Source organism: Arachis hypogaea, chromosome 14, assembly GCF_003086295.3.
Source record: "Arachis hypogaea cultivar Tifrunner chromosome 14, arahy.Tifrunner.gnm2.J5K5, whole genome shotgun sequence".
NCBI classification, from domain to species: domain Eukaryota; kingdom Viridiplantae; phylum Streptophyta; class Magnoliopsida; order Fabales; family Fabaceae; genus Arachis; species Arachis hypogaea.
In genome coordinates this window covers 68104-81859 of record NC_092049.1, presented here as the reverse complement: position 1 = coordinate 81859, position 13756 = coordinate 68104, and the positions used below count along the sequence as shown (strand labels likewise).

Sequence of the window (13756 nt, the reverse complement as noted above, 5' to 3'; positions counted from 1 at the left end):
TGTCTATTTTCATAAAACTCATTAGTCAAGTCAACACCAAAATGCTCAAATATGCAAGTTAGAAACATGCTATAAGGAAGTGCTTTGTCTTTTTCACTCCTAACAGAGTCAAACATGTATCTAACCATCAAATATGCAAATGAAATTTCTGTTTTGGTGAGAAGGGCATATAAAACAAGAGTGTCAGTGTAGAAAACCCTTTGATATGAACCACTTTGAGGAAGTATGATGTGGTTGACGATTCTGTGCAACTGAGCACGTTCATATCCTAGGACTTCGTGAGTGGGTGTAATGCCATCAATCAAGGAGACATGTTCACAAATATTAGCCAAAGCATCATTGTAAGAAACACCAACTCCTTCATCCCACTTAATAGAGGTATAAGAACAAGGACCAACATCAATACACTTCAATAAATCACTGATGGTTTTATTATTTAGCACAATATCTCTTCCCTTTACATAGGAATGAACAGTACCCTCATGATATGACATGTTTGCATAAAACTCTTTGACCAATAGAAGATAAACAGGTTTTTTGATATCAAAAAGATGATTCCAGTCCAGAAATTTTAAGTTTTCAACAAAAGGAAAGCCTTTCTTTTTCAAAGATGGTAAATCAGCAAGAAAAGAGGGACACAGGATATGGTACTTAATAACTCCATCATAAAAGTCATTGTTCATGGCATACCTAAATCTAAAAGGATTATAGTTGGAGTGTGATGTCATGAACTGGGATTTATGAGCAAAAAGATCAATGTCAGGTTCTCTAACAGATTTAAGAGGAACTTGAGTTTTACCTCACTGAGAACGTAATAGAACAAACCTCGACTTGGGTTGATGGGGCTCAGAGGCAGGTTCAGGCGCTGCTGGTCTTTTCCCTTTTGAAGAACTTGGCTTTGATGATCCAGCCTTAAAGGAGGTTCCTTTGGAGGAGGAGTTGGCTTGGCTGAAGATGGAACCCTAGATGGGTTTTTAGTGCGTGCCATAGGATCAGTCCGAGGAGATGAGGTAGGAGGAGAAGGAGAGGGAGTGAAGGTTCGGTTTTGGGAGCGAGTTGAAGGTTTTGTGAGAAGCTTGTAAACTTTTTCACAAGGAGTCCTTTTAGCAATGGTTTTCTTCCTCATTTGGTTAGTTTAAGGCTTTTGAGGGAAGAGAAGCAGTAAAGATGGTGGAGTAAACCGATGAGTTGTGGAGAAGTTAATGGAAGGAAGAGAGGGAGTGTTGGTAACCGTACCCAAAAGAAGTTTTTCACAAACTATGCAACTGCATCACCTTTTGATATGACTTGAAAAGACATGACCTCATAAAAAAAGATTTTATTTGATTTTAAAATAAAATAGGAAACTAATTTTAAATTTTTAAAACCTTTTTTGAACAAAAAGTTAAATCAACCTAAAAGTCTTTCTGGACAAAAATCTGAAACACACAAGCTAACAAAAACAAATATTAAAAAAATGTAACATTCATATTAAGTCCAGAGGTGGTTTGAATTAAGGAAGCATGTAGGACCACCCATGATCTGATTTTTTGAGGTTGACCCAGATCAACTTTCACTTGCAACAAGCCCAAAACACGCTGATTGAAGGGAAAGTTCTTCACATGCCCAGAATTGTCTCATACCTGTTTATGAGACAAAAACTCCAACAAACACATCAGCAATTTTTAAATAATGAATCATAGCTCAGAATTCCTAGGCTAGTCCTAAGCATGCAGAATCTGTCCTCAGCATGTGATTTTGTGAAAATATCTGCTAATTGCTCCTCTGATTTAACAAATTGAATGCTAATATCCCCCTTTTGGACATGTTCTCTTATTGAGTGAAATTTCACTTCAATATGTTTAGTCCTAGAGTGCAAAACTGGGTTTTTTAAAATATTAATGGCACTCATATTATCACACAACAAGGGAATATTTTCAGCATTTAATTTGTAATCAGCAAGCTGTATTTTTAACCACATAAGCTGAGAACAACAAGAGGAAGCAGCTATATACTCAGCCTCTGCAGTGGATAAAGCCACTGTTGGCTGCTTCTTACTTGACCAAACATTTAAGGACTTTCCAAGGAAGCAACATAAGCCTGATGTGCTCCTTCTATCAACTCTATCACCGGCAAAATCTACATCACAATAACCAACTACAGAAAAATCATCAATCTTAGGATACTAAAGACCAAAATTGGATGTGCCATGAACATATCTAACGATCCTCTTAACTGCAGAAAGATGTGACTCTTTTGGTTTGGATTGGAACCTTGAACACAATCCAACACTTTGCACAATATCGGGTCTAGAGGAAGTTAAGTACATAAGAGAACCAATCATTCCTCTATACCTAATCTCATCCACATCTTTCTCAGTTTCTCCCTTGTCTAATTTTGAATTAGGGTGCATGGGTGTTCCCATGGGTTTGGCATTTTCTATACCAAATTTCTTAACTAATTCCTTGGCATACTTCTCTTGATGAATGAAAATACAATTTTCAGTTTGTTTAATTTGTAGCCCAAGAAAAAAATTAAGTTCACCCATCATACTCATGTCAAATTCACTTCATGAGTTTTCCAAATTCAGTACAAAAGGATTCATTGGCTGGTCCAAAAATAATGTCATCAACATATATTTGGACTAAAATGAAGGAGTCATTAGAATTTTTGATAAAGAGGGTAGTGTCTGTGGTGCCTCTTTGAAAACTATTTTTTAAGAGAAAAGAGCTAAGTCTCTCATACCAAGCTCCAGGAGCTTGTCTCAAACCATAGAGAGCTTTAGATAATTTGAAAACATGGTTGAAAAACTCTTTATTTTCAAAATCTGGTGGCTGCTCCACATACACTTCCCTATCTATCACACCATTTAAAAATGTACATTTCACATTCATTTGATATAATTTAAAACCACAAAATGCAGCATAAGCTAAGAGAAGTCTTATGGCTTCTATTCGGGCAACAGGAGCAAAGAATTCATCAAAGTCTATTCCTTCTTCTTGGTCATATCCTTGAGCCACTAGCCTTGCCTTGTTTCTTGCAATGCTACCATCCTCTCCTAGCTTGTTCCGAAAAATCCATTTGGTTCCGGTCACTTTCTTTCCATTTGGTCTAGGAACCAATGTCCAAACTTTGTTCTTCTCAAACTCTTGGAGCTCATCTTCCATTGCCTTTCCAAGAAGGGTCACCAAGGGCTTCCTTAACATTTTGAGGCTCCATTTGAGAGAGAAGGGCAATGTTTGTTCCTTCATTTTCTTTTCTTGTTGAAGACCGAGTTCTAACTCCATGAGAGACGTCCCCAATGATAAATTCCTCAGGATAATTCTTCAAGAATCTCCATTCATGAGGTCTGGTGGACTTGGAGGCAGATTCAGATACCAAAGAATTCTAGGTGCTGTTGGCTTCAGGATTTCCTTCAGATTCATGAGACAAAATGGAATTGTCTCTTGAATTTTCAGCAACTGCAGTTTCTGGTTCAGTTTGAACAGAATTTCCATTTTCTTGATTTTGTACAGTTTCAACATCTTTTTGAGCTTGATTCCCTGCATCACAATCTTCCAAAATACTTTGCACCAAGTTAGTATCACAAAATGTAACATGTATGGACTCTTCAATAATCCTAGCATCTTGATGATAAACTCTATATGCTTTACTAGTTGTGGAATATCCTACAAACAAACACTCATACGCCTATGGATCAAATTTACCCAAATTATCCTTGTTATTTAAAACAAAACATTTGCATCCAAAGATGTGTAAGTAGTCTAAGTTTGGTGGGTAACCTTTCCAAAGTTCATAAGGGTTTTCTTCAAAAATTTCTTTATGATTGTTCTATTCAAAATGTGGCAAGCTGTGTTAACCGCTTCAGCCCAAAGGAGTTTCGGAACATTACTCTCACAAAGCATAGCTCTTGTCATTTCTTGTATGCTTCTATTTCTTCTTTCCACCACACCATTTTGTTGTGGTGTCCTTGGACAAGAGAAGTTGTGAGATATTCCAAATTCCTCACAAAAGAATTCAAATACATTGTTTTCAAATTCAGTTCCATGATCACTTCTTATAGAAGAGATCTTCAAATCCTTTTCATTTTGAATTTTCTTGCAAAAAGGTTCAAAGGCCGTAAAGGCTTCATTTTTGTGTGCAAGAAATAAAACCTAACCAAACCTAGTATAGTCATCCACAATCACTAAACCATAATGTTTACCACCTAGGCTTTGAGTTCTTGTTGGACTAAATAAATAAATGTGTAGCAACTCAAGTGGTCTTTTAGTAGAGATGTCTTCCTTTGGTTTAAAAGAACTTTTTGTTTGTTTTCCCATTTGGCAAGGTCAAACTTTATCAAAAGAAGACCTCTTACTAATTCTTTCTTTACAAGTTTGTTTATTTGAAACATACTTGCATGGCTCAATCTCTTGTGCCATAACCACTTTTCAGATTCTTTAGAATGAAAACAAGCTACATTTTGATCCTTTAGTTCATCAAGAGTAAGTCCATATACATTATTAAAACGCTTGGCAACAAAAAGTACTTCATTTGTCTTTTCATTTATAACACAGCATTCAAGCCTTTTGAAAGTCACTAAATATCCTAAGTCACACAGCTGACTTATACTCAAAAGATTGTGCTTTAAACCACATACCAAAAATACATCATCAATGAAAGTAGATTGTTCATTACCTACTTTTCCAACAGCAATTATTTTACCTTTACCATCATCTCCAAAGGTCACAAAACCTCCATCATACTTGTTTAGTTTGATGAAGTAAGTTGACCTTCCAGTCATGTGCCTTGAGCATCCACTATCCAAGTACCACATATCTTTTTTGTTCTTGGATGCTAGGCAAATCTCATCAAAGTTATTGTTTCCAGCCATGAAACAGTCTTTGTCTTCACCTTCAGAGTCTTCTTTCTCATTGGAGTCATTCTCGAGATCCTCCCAAGCTGCCATGAGCACTCTCTTCTTTTTCTTCTTTTCTTTGTCCTCTTTCTTGAGCTTTGGATAGTTTAGCTTGAAGTGTCCAGCCTCTTTACAATGATGACATGTCACCTTGCTCAAGTCCATCATGTGTTCCTTTGAGCTTGAACCCTTGTATTTGCCCTTGTTCTTCATCATCCTTCTAAATCTCCTAGTAAAAAACATAAGCTCATCATCTGAAATACCATCACTGGACTCAATCTCTTTTGGTTCTATTTTTTACTTGAGGGCTATTCTTTTTTTCTTTGAGTCCAGGTTTGTGTGTGTGGTTTCATAGGCAAGGAGTTTTTCTCTCAGCTCATCATAGGTATAGGGCTTAGGTTATTGCTCTCGGTTAGGACAGTGACAGTGGTTTTCCATTCTTTTGTGAGGCTTCTAAGGAGTTTTCTCACTAGGGTTTATTCTGAGTAGTTTGTACCCATAGCATCAAGGTTGTTGATTATGATTGAGAATCTCTCAACCGCTTCATCAATGCTTTCTCCATCATTCATGTTGAACATCTCGTATTCTTTTCGCAGCATATCAATCATTGTTTCTTTGACTTGTTTAGTACCTTCGTGTGTAACCTGGAGTTTTTCCCAGATTTCTTTGGCTGTCTTGTATCTAGAACCTTTCGGTACTTTTCAAAGCTGATAGCATAGTGAAGAAGGTTGATAGCATTTAGCTCCATCTTCTTCTTGTCGTCCTCATTCCATTCAACTTTTTCTTTTGGAGTTACCACTCTATCAGCACTTGTTTTTGTTGGAATCTTGGGACCGCTCATAACAATATTCCATATGTTGTAGTCAATGGATTAAATGAAGATCCTCATCCTCTCTTTCCAGTAGGCATAGTTCTTCCCGTTGAAGAAGGGAGACCTATTATTTGATTGGCCTTCAGTGAGGCTGTAGGCAACTGTGGTTGTGCCCAAGTTGTTTGCCATTGGATCTTTGCTCCAAGCGGTTAAGCTTGATTCTTGAGACCTTAGCTCCTGATACCAATTGAAGGTTGTGGTAGGCTTAGAGAAGGGGGGATTGAATCTATGCCTTTCTTTTAAGTTACTAAAATGACCCTTTAATGCAAACTTTAAATTCTGCTTCTGTTTGAATTTAGCAGCAGAAATTTATGAGATAATTTATTTTTGTCTCATGAATATCAGAAAATAAAACATTACAGAGAAGAGAAAAGCTAACACCAGCATGTATCCTGGTTCGGTTGCCTTGTGCTATGCAACCTACGTTCAGTCTCCTCCACAACAATGGAGGAATTTCCACTATAGTTAAAAGTATTACATACATCAATTTCACAGGATTGACAATCCTCTCAAACTCAAGTTCTAACCTAACTTGACATTAACTATGCTAATACCTAACTCTTCACTCTTAGTGCTAACCCAACTAAGAAAGGGATACCTCACAGGTACAAGATACAAGACATAGACATACCTAAAGAAATCTGAAAATAACTCTAGGCTTTTCTCTCAAGTGTATCACTCAGCCTCTTTCCACTCATGGCTTTTACTTGAGCTCTCTCAATGTGCCTTTTCACTCAAGAAATTACAGAAAGATAAACATTGAAAAGTGAAAATACAATCTGTAAAACATGAAGGAGATTGACTCTACAACAGCCTCTTTGCTATGTGATAAACCAGATTTACATGTCTCTGATTCAGTTCTTCATTTTTTGCAGAATGCTTCTTTGAATGAAAGCACTGTCTAGGTAGAAGAACTTCTTTAGAGAACTTCTTCACAGAACCAAACCTCAATATACTGGTTATCTCTCCTTGGCTTCTCAATGAACATCAACCTTCTTTTATCTCCTTGCAAGTTGCTTGGTTGCTCTTCCTAGGTCAACTTCTTGAGCAGTGTACTTCACCAACCCCCATCCATTCACTTTCTCCCATTTTTACTTAAATTTGGGACTTTGCTTTTGACCTCTTTGGTTGACCGAAATCCATAAAACATCATGAACAAAAGGTTCCAATGGTAAAACCTTATCTCAGCCCTTGAAAACCAACTTAGTCCCCAAGATATGTTTAAAACCGTGGATTTACAGTAGAGAAGAACAGACAACATCTTTTCCATGTATCTCATAATGGATAGGCAGAACATTGAAGATGAAGAGAAGAATATCTGATGCATGTAAAAAGAAATGGGTTACCTTTAATCTTTTCTTAAGCTTGATTTGGTTTGAACTTGCTGATTTGACATCTGCCTTTCAAGCTTAATCTCTCTCTCTCTTGCTTCTTTGGTGATTAGCTTAGGGAAGAATCTCTCTCTCTCTCTCTCTCTCTCTCTCTCTCTCTCTCTCTCTCTCTCTCTCTCTCTCTCTCTCTCTCTCTCTCTGATTTCTGACCAAGGCACAAAAGCGAACGTTGCTTTTGGTAAAGCAAATGAGAGGGGTTTGCTTGCTGAAATCAAATCGGGCTTGGATCGGGTTATGATTTGCTTGACCCGTTTTGATTTCTCAGCTTTGTTTTCTTTTGGGCTTCGTTTTTGTTATTAACCCACTAGCCTTGTTTTTATTTTCATCCAATTGGGCTGCTCCATTATGTTTATTTTTGGCCTACAACATATCATCATAAATAATCAACACTAATTATTTATTTTATCCAATAAAATAATATTTGTCATCATTAATTAATTTAGTTAATTTCTTAACTCAACACTATATCATAGTTAAAAAAATTCGGTGTTACTTTTTTAATAAATTTTACATAATTCAAAACTCCCATTCCTCTTATTCTTCTTTTTCTTTAACATTCTCATAATTCTTCTTATTTTATTCTTTTAACACAAATATGTATCATTGTTAAGTAATTAAAATTTCAATGTCAAAATTAAAAAACTCCCTATGTCACCGTTAAAAAGTTTGAATGCTATTTCTAATAAATTATACACAATTCAAAACTTTTCTCATATCATAATTATTATCTTATTTCACATTCTCATCATTCTTATTGTTTTACTCTCATGACAAAAACCTTTGTCACGGTTAAGAAATTTCGATATCAAAATTAAGAAACTTTTTGTGTCGTAGTTAGAATATTTTAGTATTATTTTTCTGATAATTTCTACACAATTCAAAATTTTCTTCTCTTCTTCTTCATCATTAACATCATCTTCTTCATCTTTTCCTTCTTGTTTCATATTTTTATAATTCTTTTTATGTCATCCTCTTAATAAAAATAAAAACAAAAAAAAATTAAACAAAGAAGAAGAAATAAAAATGTTGCAATAACTACTAGAAGAAAGAGGAGGAAAAGAAAAAAAAAACATTAACAATAACAACAATAAAAAAACGACCACGAGGAGGAAACATGCTAAGAAAAAAAAAGGAGCATGAAGAAACAGTGTGAAATTCATGCGCATATTATGTGAGTAATTTTTATTAAATTTGGACTAAATTAATTGAATTTAGTTGACAAAAATACTTAGATGTGTAGTGAGATTATAAAAAATATTTTATGTTTAAAACTATTGTAAATATAAAGTGTATTGTGAAATAATTACCTTTACTTTTTTGGTAAAAGAATAATTACACTTTTCAACAAATAGCAGTCCTTTTATACAAGTCTCATTTCAAATGAGTTCTCATTTGATGCAATAATCTCAATTATTCTCACGTCTCTTGACTCTCTGCTCTCATCTTTCTCAATTTTTTTCAGATTTCTTTAAGTGCAGGTGGCAGTTGATTCCTTTTAAATTGGAGTAAACTATTAACTCAGTTTCTGTCGTTTTTCATAAATAACAACACGATCTCTCAAGATAAAAACGATTTACTTCGATTCCTGTTCTCTACTTCCGTAACACAACACGGTTTCTATAGATGTTTTTCCATCAATTCTAAATGAAAAATACTGATGTGTCACATTAACCTTGTGTACTAGCACATTTCGCTGCTAAAGTGAATGTTTGTTGCATACGTGGACAATGTAAAATGGTTAGAGGCTTAGTTGTCCTGATCCATATCGGCCAAAAAAAACATCTTTTCAATGGGACACCACATTTTATGCATTGTTGGTGTTCATCTCTCCCATTGAGTCTAATTTGTTGAGCCCTAAGTCACCATGAACAACAGCAGAAAGTTTGGTTCGACGTCTATTCGCAGTTTTGGAAGAAATGTAGACAATAATGAGGGAAAGAGTGCAATTGTGAGCTCTGGTGTAAGTGTTGCAGCGACGAAGAAGAAGAAGAGGAGATTTAATGCGGTAGTGCCATTGTAGACAAAATGCAATTTTATTCCTATTCTCAACATAGTTAAACTTATTAGGCTATTTTATGATTGTCCAAATTTTAAAGTAATATAATTTTTTCTTAACTTTGTTTAATTTCTCTCCTTTTAGTATGTTCTTACCATTTTCTATGTTATATAGAGTTCAAGACTACACTGTAAATATTTCGTATGGCTTGATGATTACATTGCATCATTTGATGCTAAAGGCACATTATCAGTCTCTCTTTCAAATGTTGTTTAAAATAATATATAAGTTTAGAATTTAATTTTTAATATTTAGAGTTGATTGAATATTAACTAAAAATAATAAATTTCAAATGTTATTTAAAATAATATATAAGTTTAGAATTTAATTTTTAATATTTAGAGTTGATTAAATATTAACTAAAAATAATAAAATTTATTAATCATGTAATATTATTCTCTTTTAAAAGTATTTTAGACCTTTTACTAAATAAGAATAATTTGAGATTTTCATATTTTCATTAAGAAATTAATTTCATCTCCATTCAAGAATAAAATTAAAACCAAAATAAAAAAATTTACCGTATAAGTAATAGCAATCAAATTTAAGAGGGAGATTTAGAACAAAGTGGAAACGTTTAGGGTGTTTTCAATACCTTAACCCTTAAGAGAATGATATTTCACTTTCGGTAAACACAGTGTCATCATTTGTCATTTTCAAACCTTTTTGTTTTTAAAAATATTTTTTGCTATCATTTTGCATATTGCATTGTTTACAATTAGCAACATCTTATTAATTGAATTTACAATTTTATTAGGTATATATTAAAATTAATTATCAAAATCAACTATTACATTACACATTAAAATACTAAATATACACTAACAATAAATTAAATTATACATATATTTATACATAAATATATAATTACTAATTTTGATAATTAAATTTAGTGTGCAAATAGTATTTTTGTTGAATTTAACATCTACATTATAATTAGGCTATTATAAAGTAAAAGTGCTCCGGTAAATGATATGTGATGAACTACATTTTATTAAATATAAAAGGCAGAGCGGCCCTTGAAGAACCAGATCTAATTATTAAACATATATATACTACGTTCAATTTATCATGTTTGGGATCGGAAATATAAATATAAGGTGAGAATATACAAAAATAAAAGAGGAGAAAACAAATTGAACCTGTGAATTTGTGAAACTCTCATCACAACACACATAATAATTAGTAAAAACTAAGCGCTGATAATGGACACTAACATCGTGAACATAAAGCTTAATACCAGCATGACCATTGAACATGTTCCCTTCATTGATGCAGCAAAAGAAGTAGTTGACTTATTCTCATGCTTTCCAAGATCAATCATGATCTCGAATTTGCAAGAACCTTGAGGTGGTGAAGGATTTATGGTAGTAATTGCAGAAAGTCCATTGAAATTGCACGCATCTTTGCGTTGATCCATGGTTTGATAATACATATTAAATGCATAAGAAGCATTACCCTTAGGGTCCAAATTGCCACAGGATGCACCAGGAGAAAGACTAGTGCAATCCGCATAAGTGCAAGCTTTGCTGATGCTGTCAGCAAAACTAGGATCCGTTGGATTTGCTTGATTTGACATTACACACCATTGTTTTGGTAAATACTTCACCCCCTTTGCAGCAACTAGTGATTTTCCACCACCAAGATTCAAAGGGTACTTTATTGATCCGTCAAAGTTAAACACACCCCAATGCCGCTCAAAAGGTCCTGGCTCAATGCTCTTTGCATCTTCGTCTATGAGGCCGAACACGTAGATATCTGGAGCAGTGGTGCGCTTTGGAGTTCCTTGTTTTTTCACTATCCGGTCAAATAGTCCCTGATTGAACCTCTGAGCATTCTTTATGTTTGCGTTAGCGCTTCCATCCGTTGGCCATCCAACCTCTCCTACTATGATTGGCATGGAGCTGAAGCCATTCTTTTCGAGAGCTGAAACTAGTGTGTCAAAATTTGCATCAAACACGTTGGTGTATGTTATTGACCCATCTACCACAGGGGAAGCAGAGCCATCAAAGAATGCAAATTCTTTTGGAAAGTTTGGGTCAGCATCCATACTTAAGAATGGGTAGATGTTGAATGTTAAAGGGCCACCATTTTGCCGTAGGAACTTTATTATGTTGATCATTTGATCTTGAATGTCTGGCCTAAAGTTTCCACCTGATGGAAGGCCACTGTCACTTTGGTACACATCTGCATTTAGAGGAGTAGTCACTTTCACTTGCCTCCCTAGACCAGCTTTAATCAGGGCAGCTTGAATATTTTGGATGGCGGGAAATGTAGCATTCACAAACCGGCCGTTATATGTTTTGAGGAAAGCTTCGTTACCCACGGCAACGTACCTGAGTATTTTACAAATAATTGTTGTGCATGAATTGTGTTAGGATTTAATAATAAAAAATATGTTGCATTATAAATTTATAATTAACCATTAGAATGAATAGATAGGAAAATAAATCCTCTAAAATAGTAATTACTAAGTTTTATACCAAACAAATGAGTCTTTAACAAAAAAAAATATAAATAATAACAAATTTAAATTGAGTACGTAGAACATATTTAAATAATTGAGTACCTACAATATTATAGCTATATGCATTAATAAAAAAATATTTTATTATCTTGTAGATATTTAAATAATAACATATTTTTATTTCACATAATATCAAGACAAAATGAGTTTTATTGTCTTTTAAAAGAAGTAAATATTTTTATTGTCTTGTAGATATTTAATTTTACAATTTGTATGTAGAACATACTTATGATAAAAAAAATACCCAGAACATATTTAAATAATAAAAATTGAGTACGTAATTTTAGGTTATTCAATTATTGTCTATGATTTAATAATTCTTGTTTTCTGTTAGAAATTGATTTGGCTAACATAAAAATTAATTGATAGGAAACGCTTCATCTTGAGGTTTATCTAAATGTTTTGTGTAAAATGTTACTATTTCATTAACTAATATCATGAAGATAAACTAGATAGTACAATATGCATTTTAATAAATATATAGTTATTAATGTAGCATGTATTATGGCATCGATTTATGAGCATGAGGAAACAATTTTATGATCAATTTCATTTATGTTGTAACAAATTAATAATGTTGGTCGTTTTTATCCTTTAAAATTAAATTGTTAAAATTTAAAAAGAAAAACTCTTAAAAACTAATAATTTTTAGTATTTTTTTTATTATCATTTAATTAGTATAAATATTAAATTATTTTTAACAAATAAATTTTATTAATTCATATATACAAATTCTATAAAACGAGAGTACAAAATTAATTTATGTGTACAAATTTTTGTAAATATAAGTATAAATTATATATTTGTGTGCAAAACTTCTATAAATATAGGTGCAAATTATTACTAGCTAAGTATTGATAAAAAAAATAATAATCTTTACTGTCACGTAATATTGCTATTTTAAAAATTCACTATTTTTTTAATTAACTTATTTTTCTTTTTAATATTACTAATGCGACACAGTATAAATGAAATAGAATAAGAATTCTCAAAGTGCTTCAAAATCATCTAAAAAAATTTCATATATTACCTTATATCAACCCCATTCTTGGATATGTAAGTGGAAACATTTTGTGTCACCCAAGCAATAGCTGCATTGACATTGCTTGCAAGTGAATCCAACATATCATTTGGGATACCGACCATGACCTGAATACCAGATCTTCCAAGTGCCTTGAGTGCTCCGGGATCAGCCTCAAAGAGCTTCACTTTGTTGAATCCATTGTCCTTCATCAGCCTCACTACTATTTGAGGTGTTAAGGGATGCGTTGAACGCGTTCCCCAGTTGCAAGCAAAGCCAATAACACCCTCTGTTAAGCATTGGCTTAGAATGCAAAGTGATAACAAAAAACATGTTGCATATTGTTGGTTGAATAATGCCATGTTGTTATGTTTTTTGGAGTTCCTATGTGTCAAAACATGTACATATATGAACCTGATGATTATTCTCCGTAGTTATTAAAAAGTGGGAAAAGAAGAATTCAGTCCTTTTATTCAGTATAAAGTTACGCAAAGAATTACATGACGACTCAATAAAGAACTGGATTCCAAGAGAGAATAATCAAGCAAAGAAAGGTAGGATCAAACTAAAAGTTAAGGCAACATGAAATTCAGTTGTACTACTATATGCCTATATTGGTTAAGCTTTGGATGCTTTGCTTTTGACCCAAAAATCTCATTAGGGGGAAAAGCATATTTTTAAATAATCTCTTTTGCATTTTTAATATGAATCATTCAGATGTATAGATAGGAGTCCTCAATCCACAGGATATAAGGTTGCTACGGATCTCCACGTAAGGTTTCCTTTTAATGTCAACAACGACCTATTCAAGAGAGAAGAGACCAAACTCTTTAGAAAATTTTGTTGTTTGTTTCATAAATTTAAAAAACCTCTTACATTACACAAGTTGAAACTTGTTTGTTTTATCATAGATTTGTATTACATAGGTTGTAATATAAAATTTACAATAAAACAGAACTATTTTTTCATTTATTGAATCCAAATAACAGAATTATTACATTTAATTCTTACTTT

General features: G+C 33.3%; 1 protein-coding gene across 1 annotated transcript; it reads right to left on the bottom strand.

Annotated features, from left to right (window-relative positions):
* Window positions 1-10164: 10164 nt before the first annotated feature.
* LOC112740736 (glucan endo-1,3-beta-glucosidase 5) lies at window positions 10165-13175 on the bottom strand. The gene is made up of 2 exons (XM_025789330.3): window positions 12752-13175; window positions 10165-11530 (listed from the first exon to the last, which is right to left on the bottom strand). Exons 1-2 carry the CDS (start codon window positions 13102-13104, stop codon window positions 10387-10389), a joined length of 1497 nt encoding a protein of 498 aa, XP_025645115.1. The 5' UTR covers window positions 13105-13175; the 3' UTR covers window positions 10165-10386.
* Between the last annotated feature and the right edge of the window lie 581 nt (window positions 13176-13756).

Excerpts from the sequence above, each read along its gene's own strand:
- LOC112740736 (XM_025789330.3), bottom strand. The coding sequence starts at position 13,104 with ATGGCATTATTCAACCAACAATATGCAACATGTTTTTTGTTATCACTT. Across the intron at positions 11,531-12,751 it reads AAGAATGGGGTTGATATAAG|GTACGTTGCCGTGGGTAACG; the intron begins GTAATATATGAA and ends TAAAATACTCAG.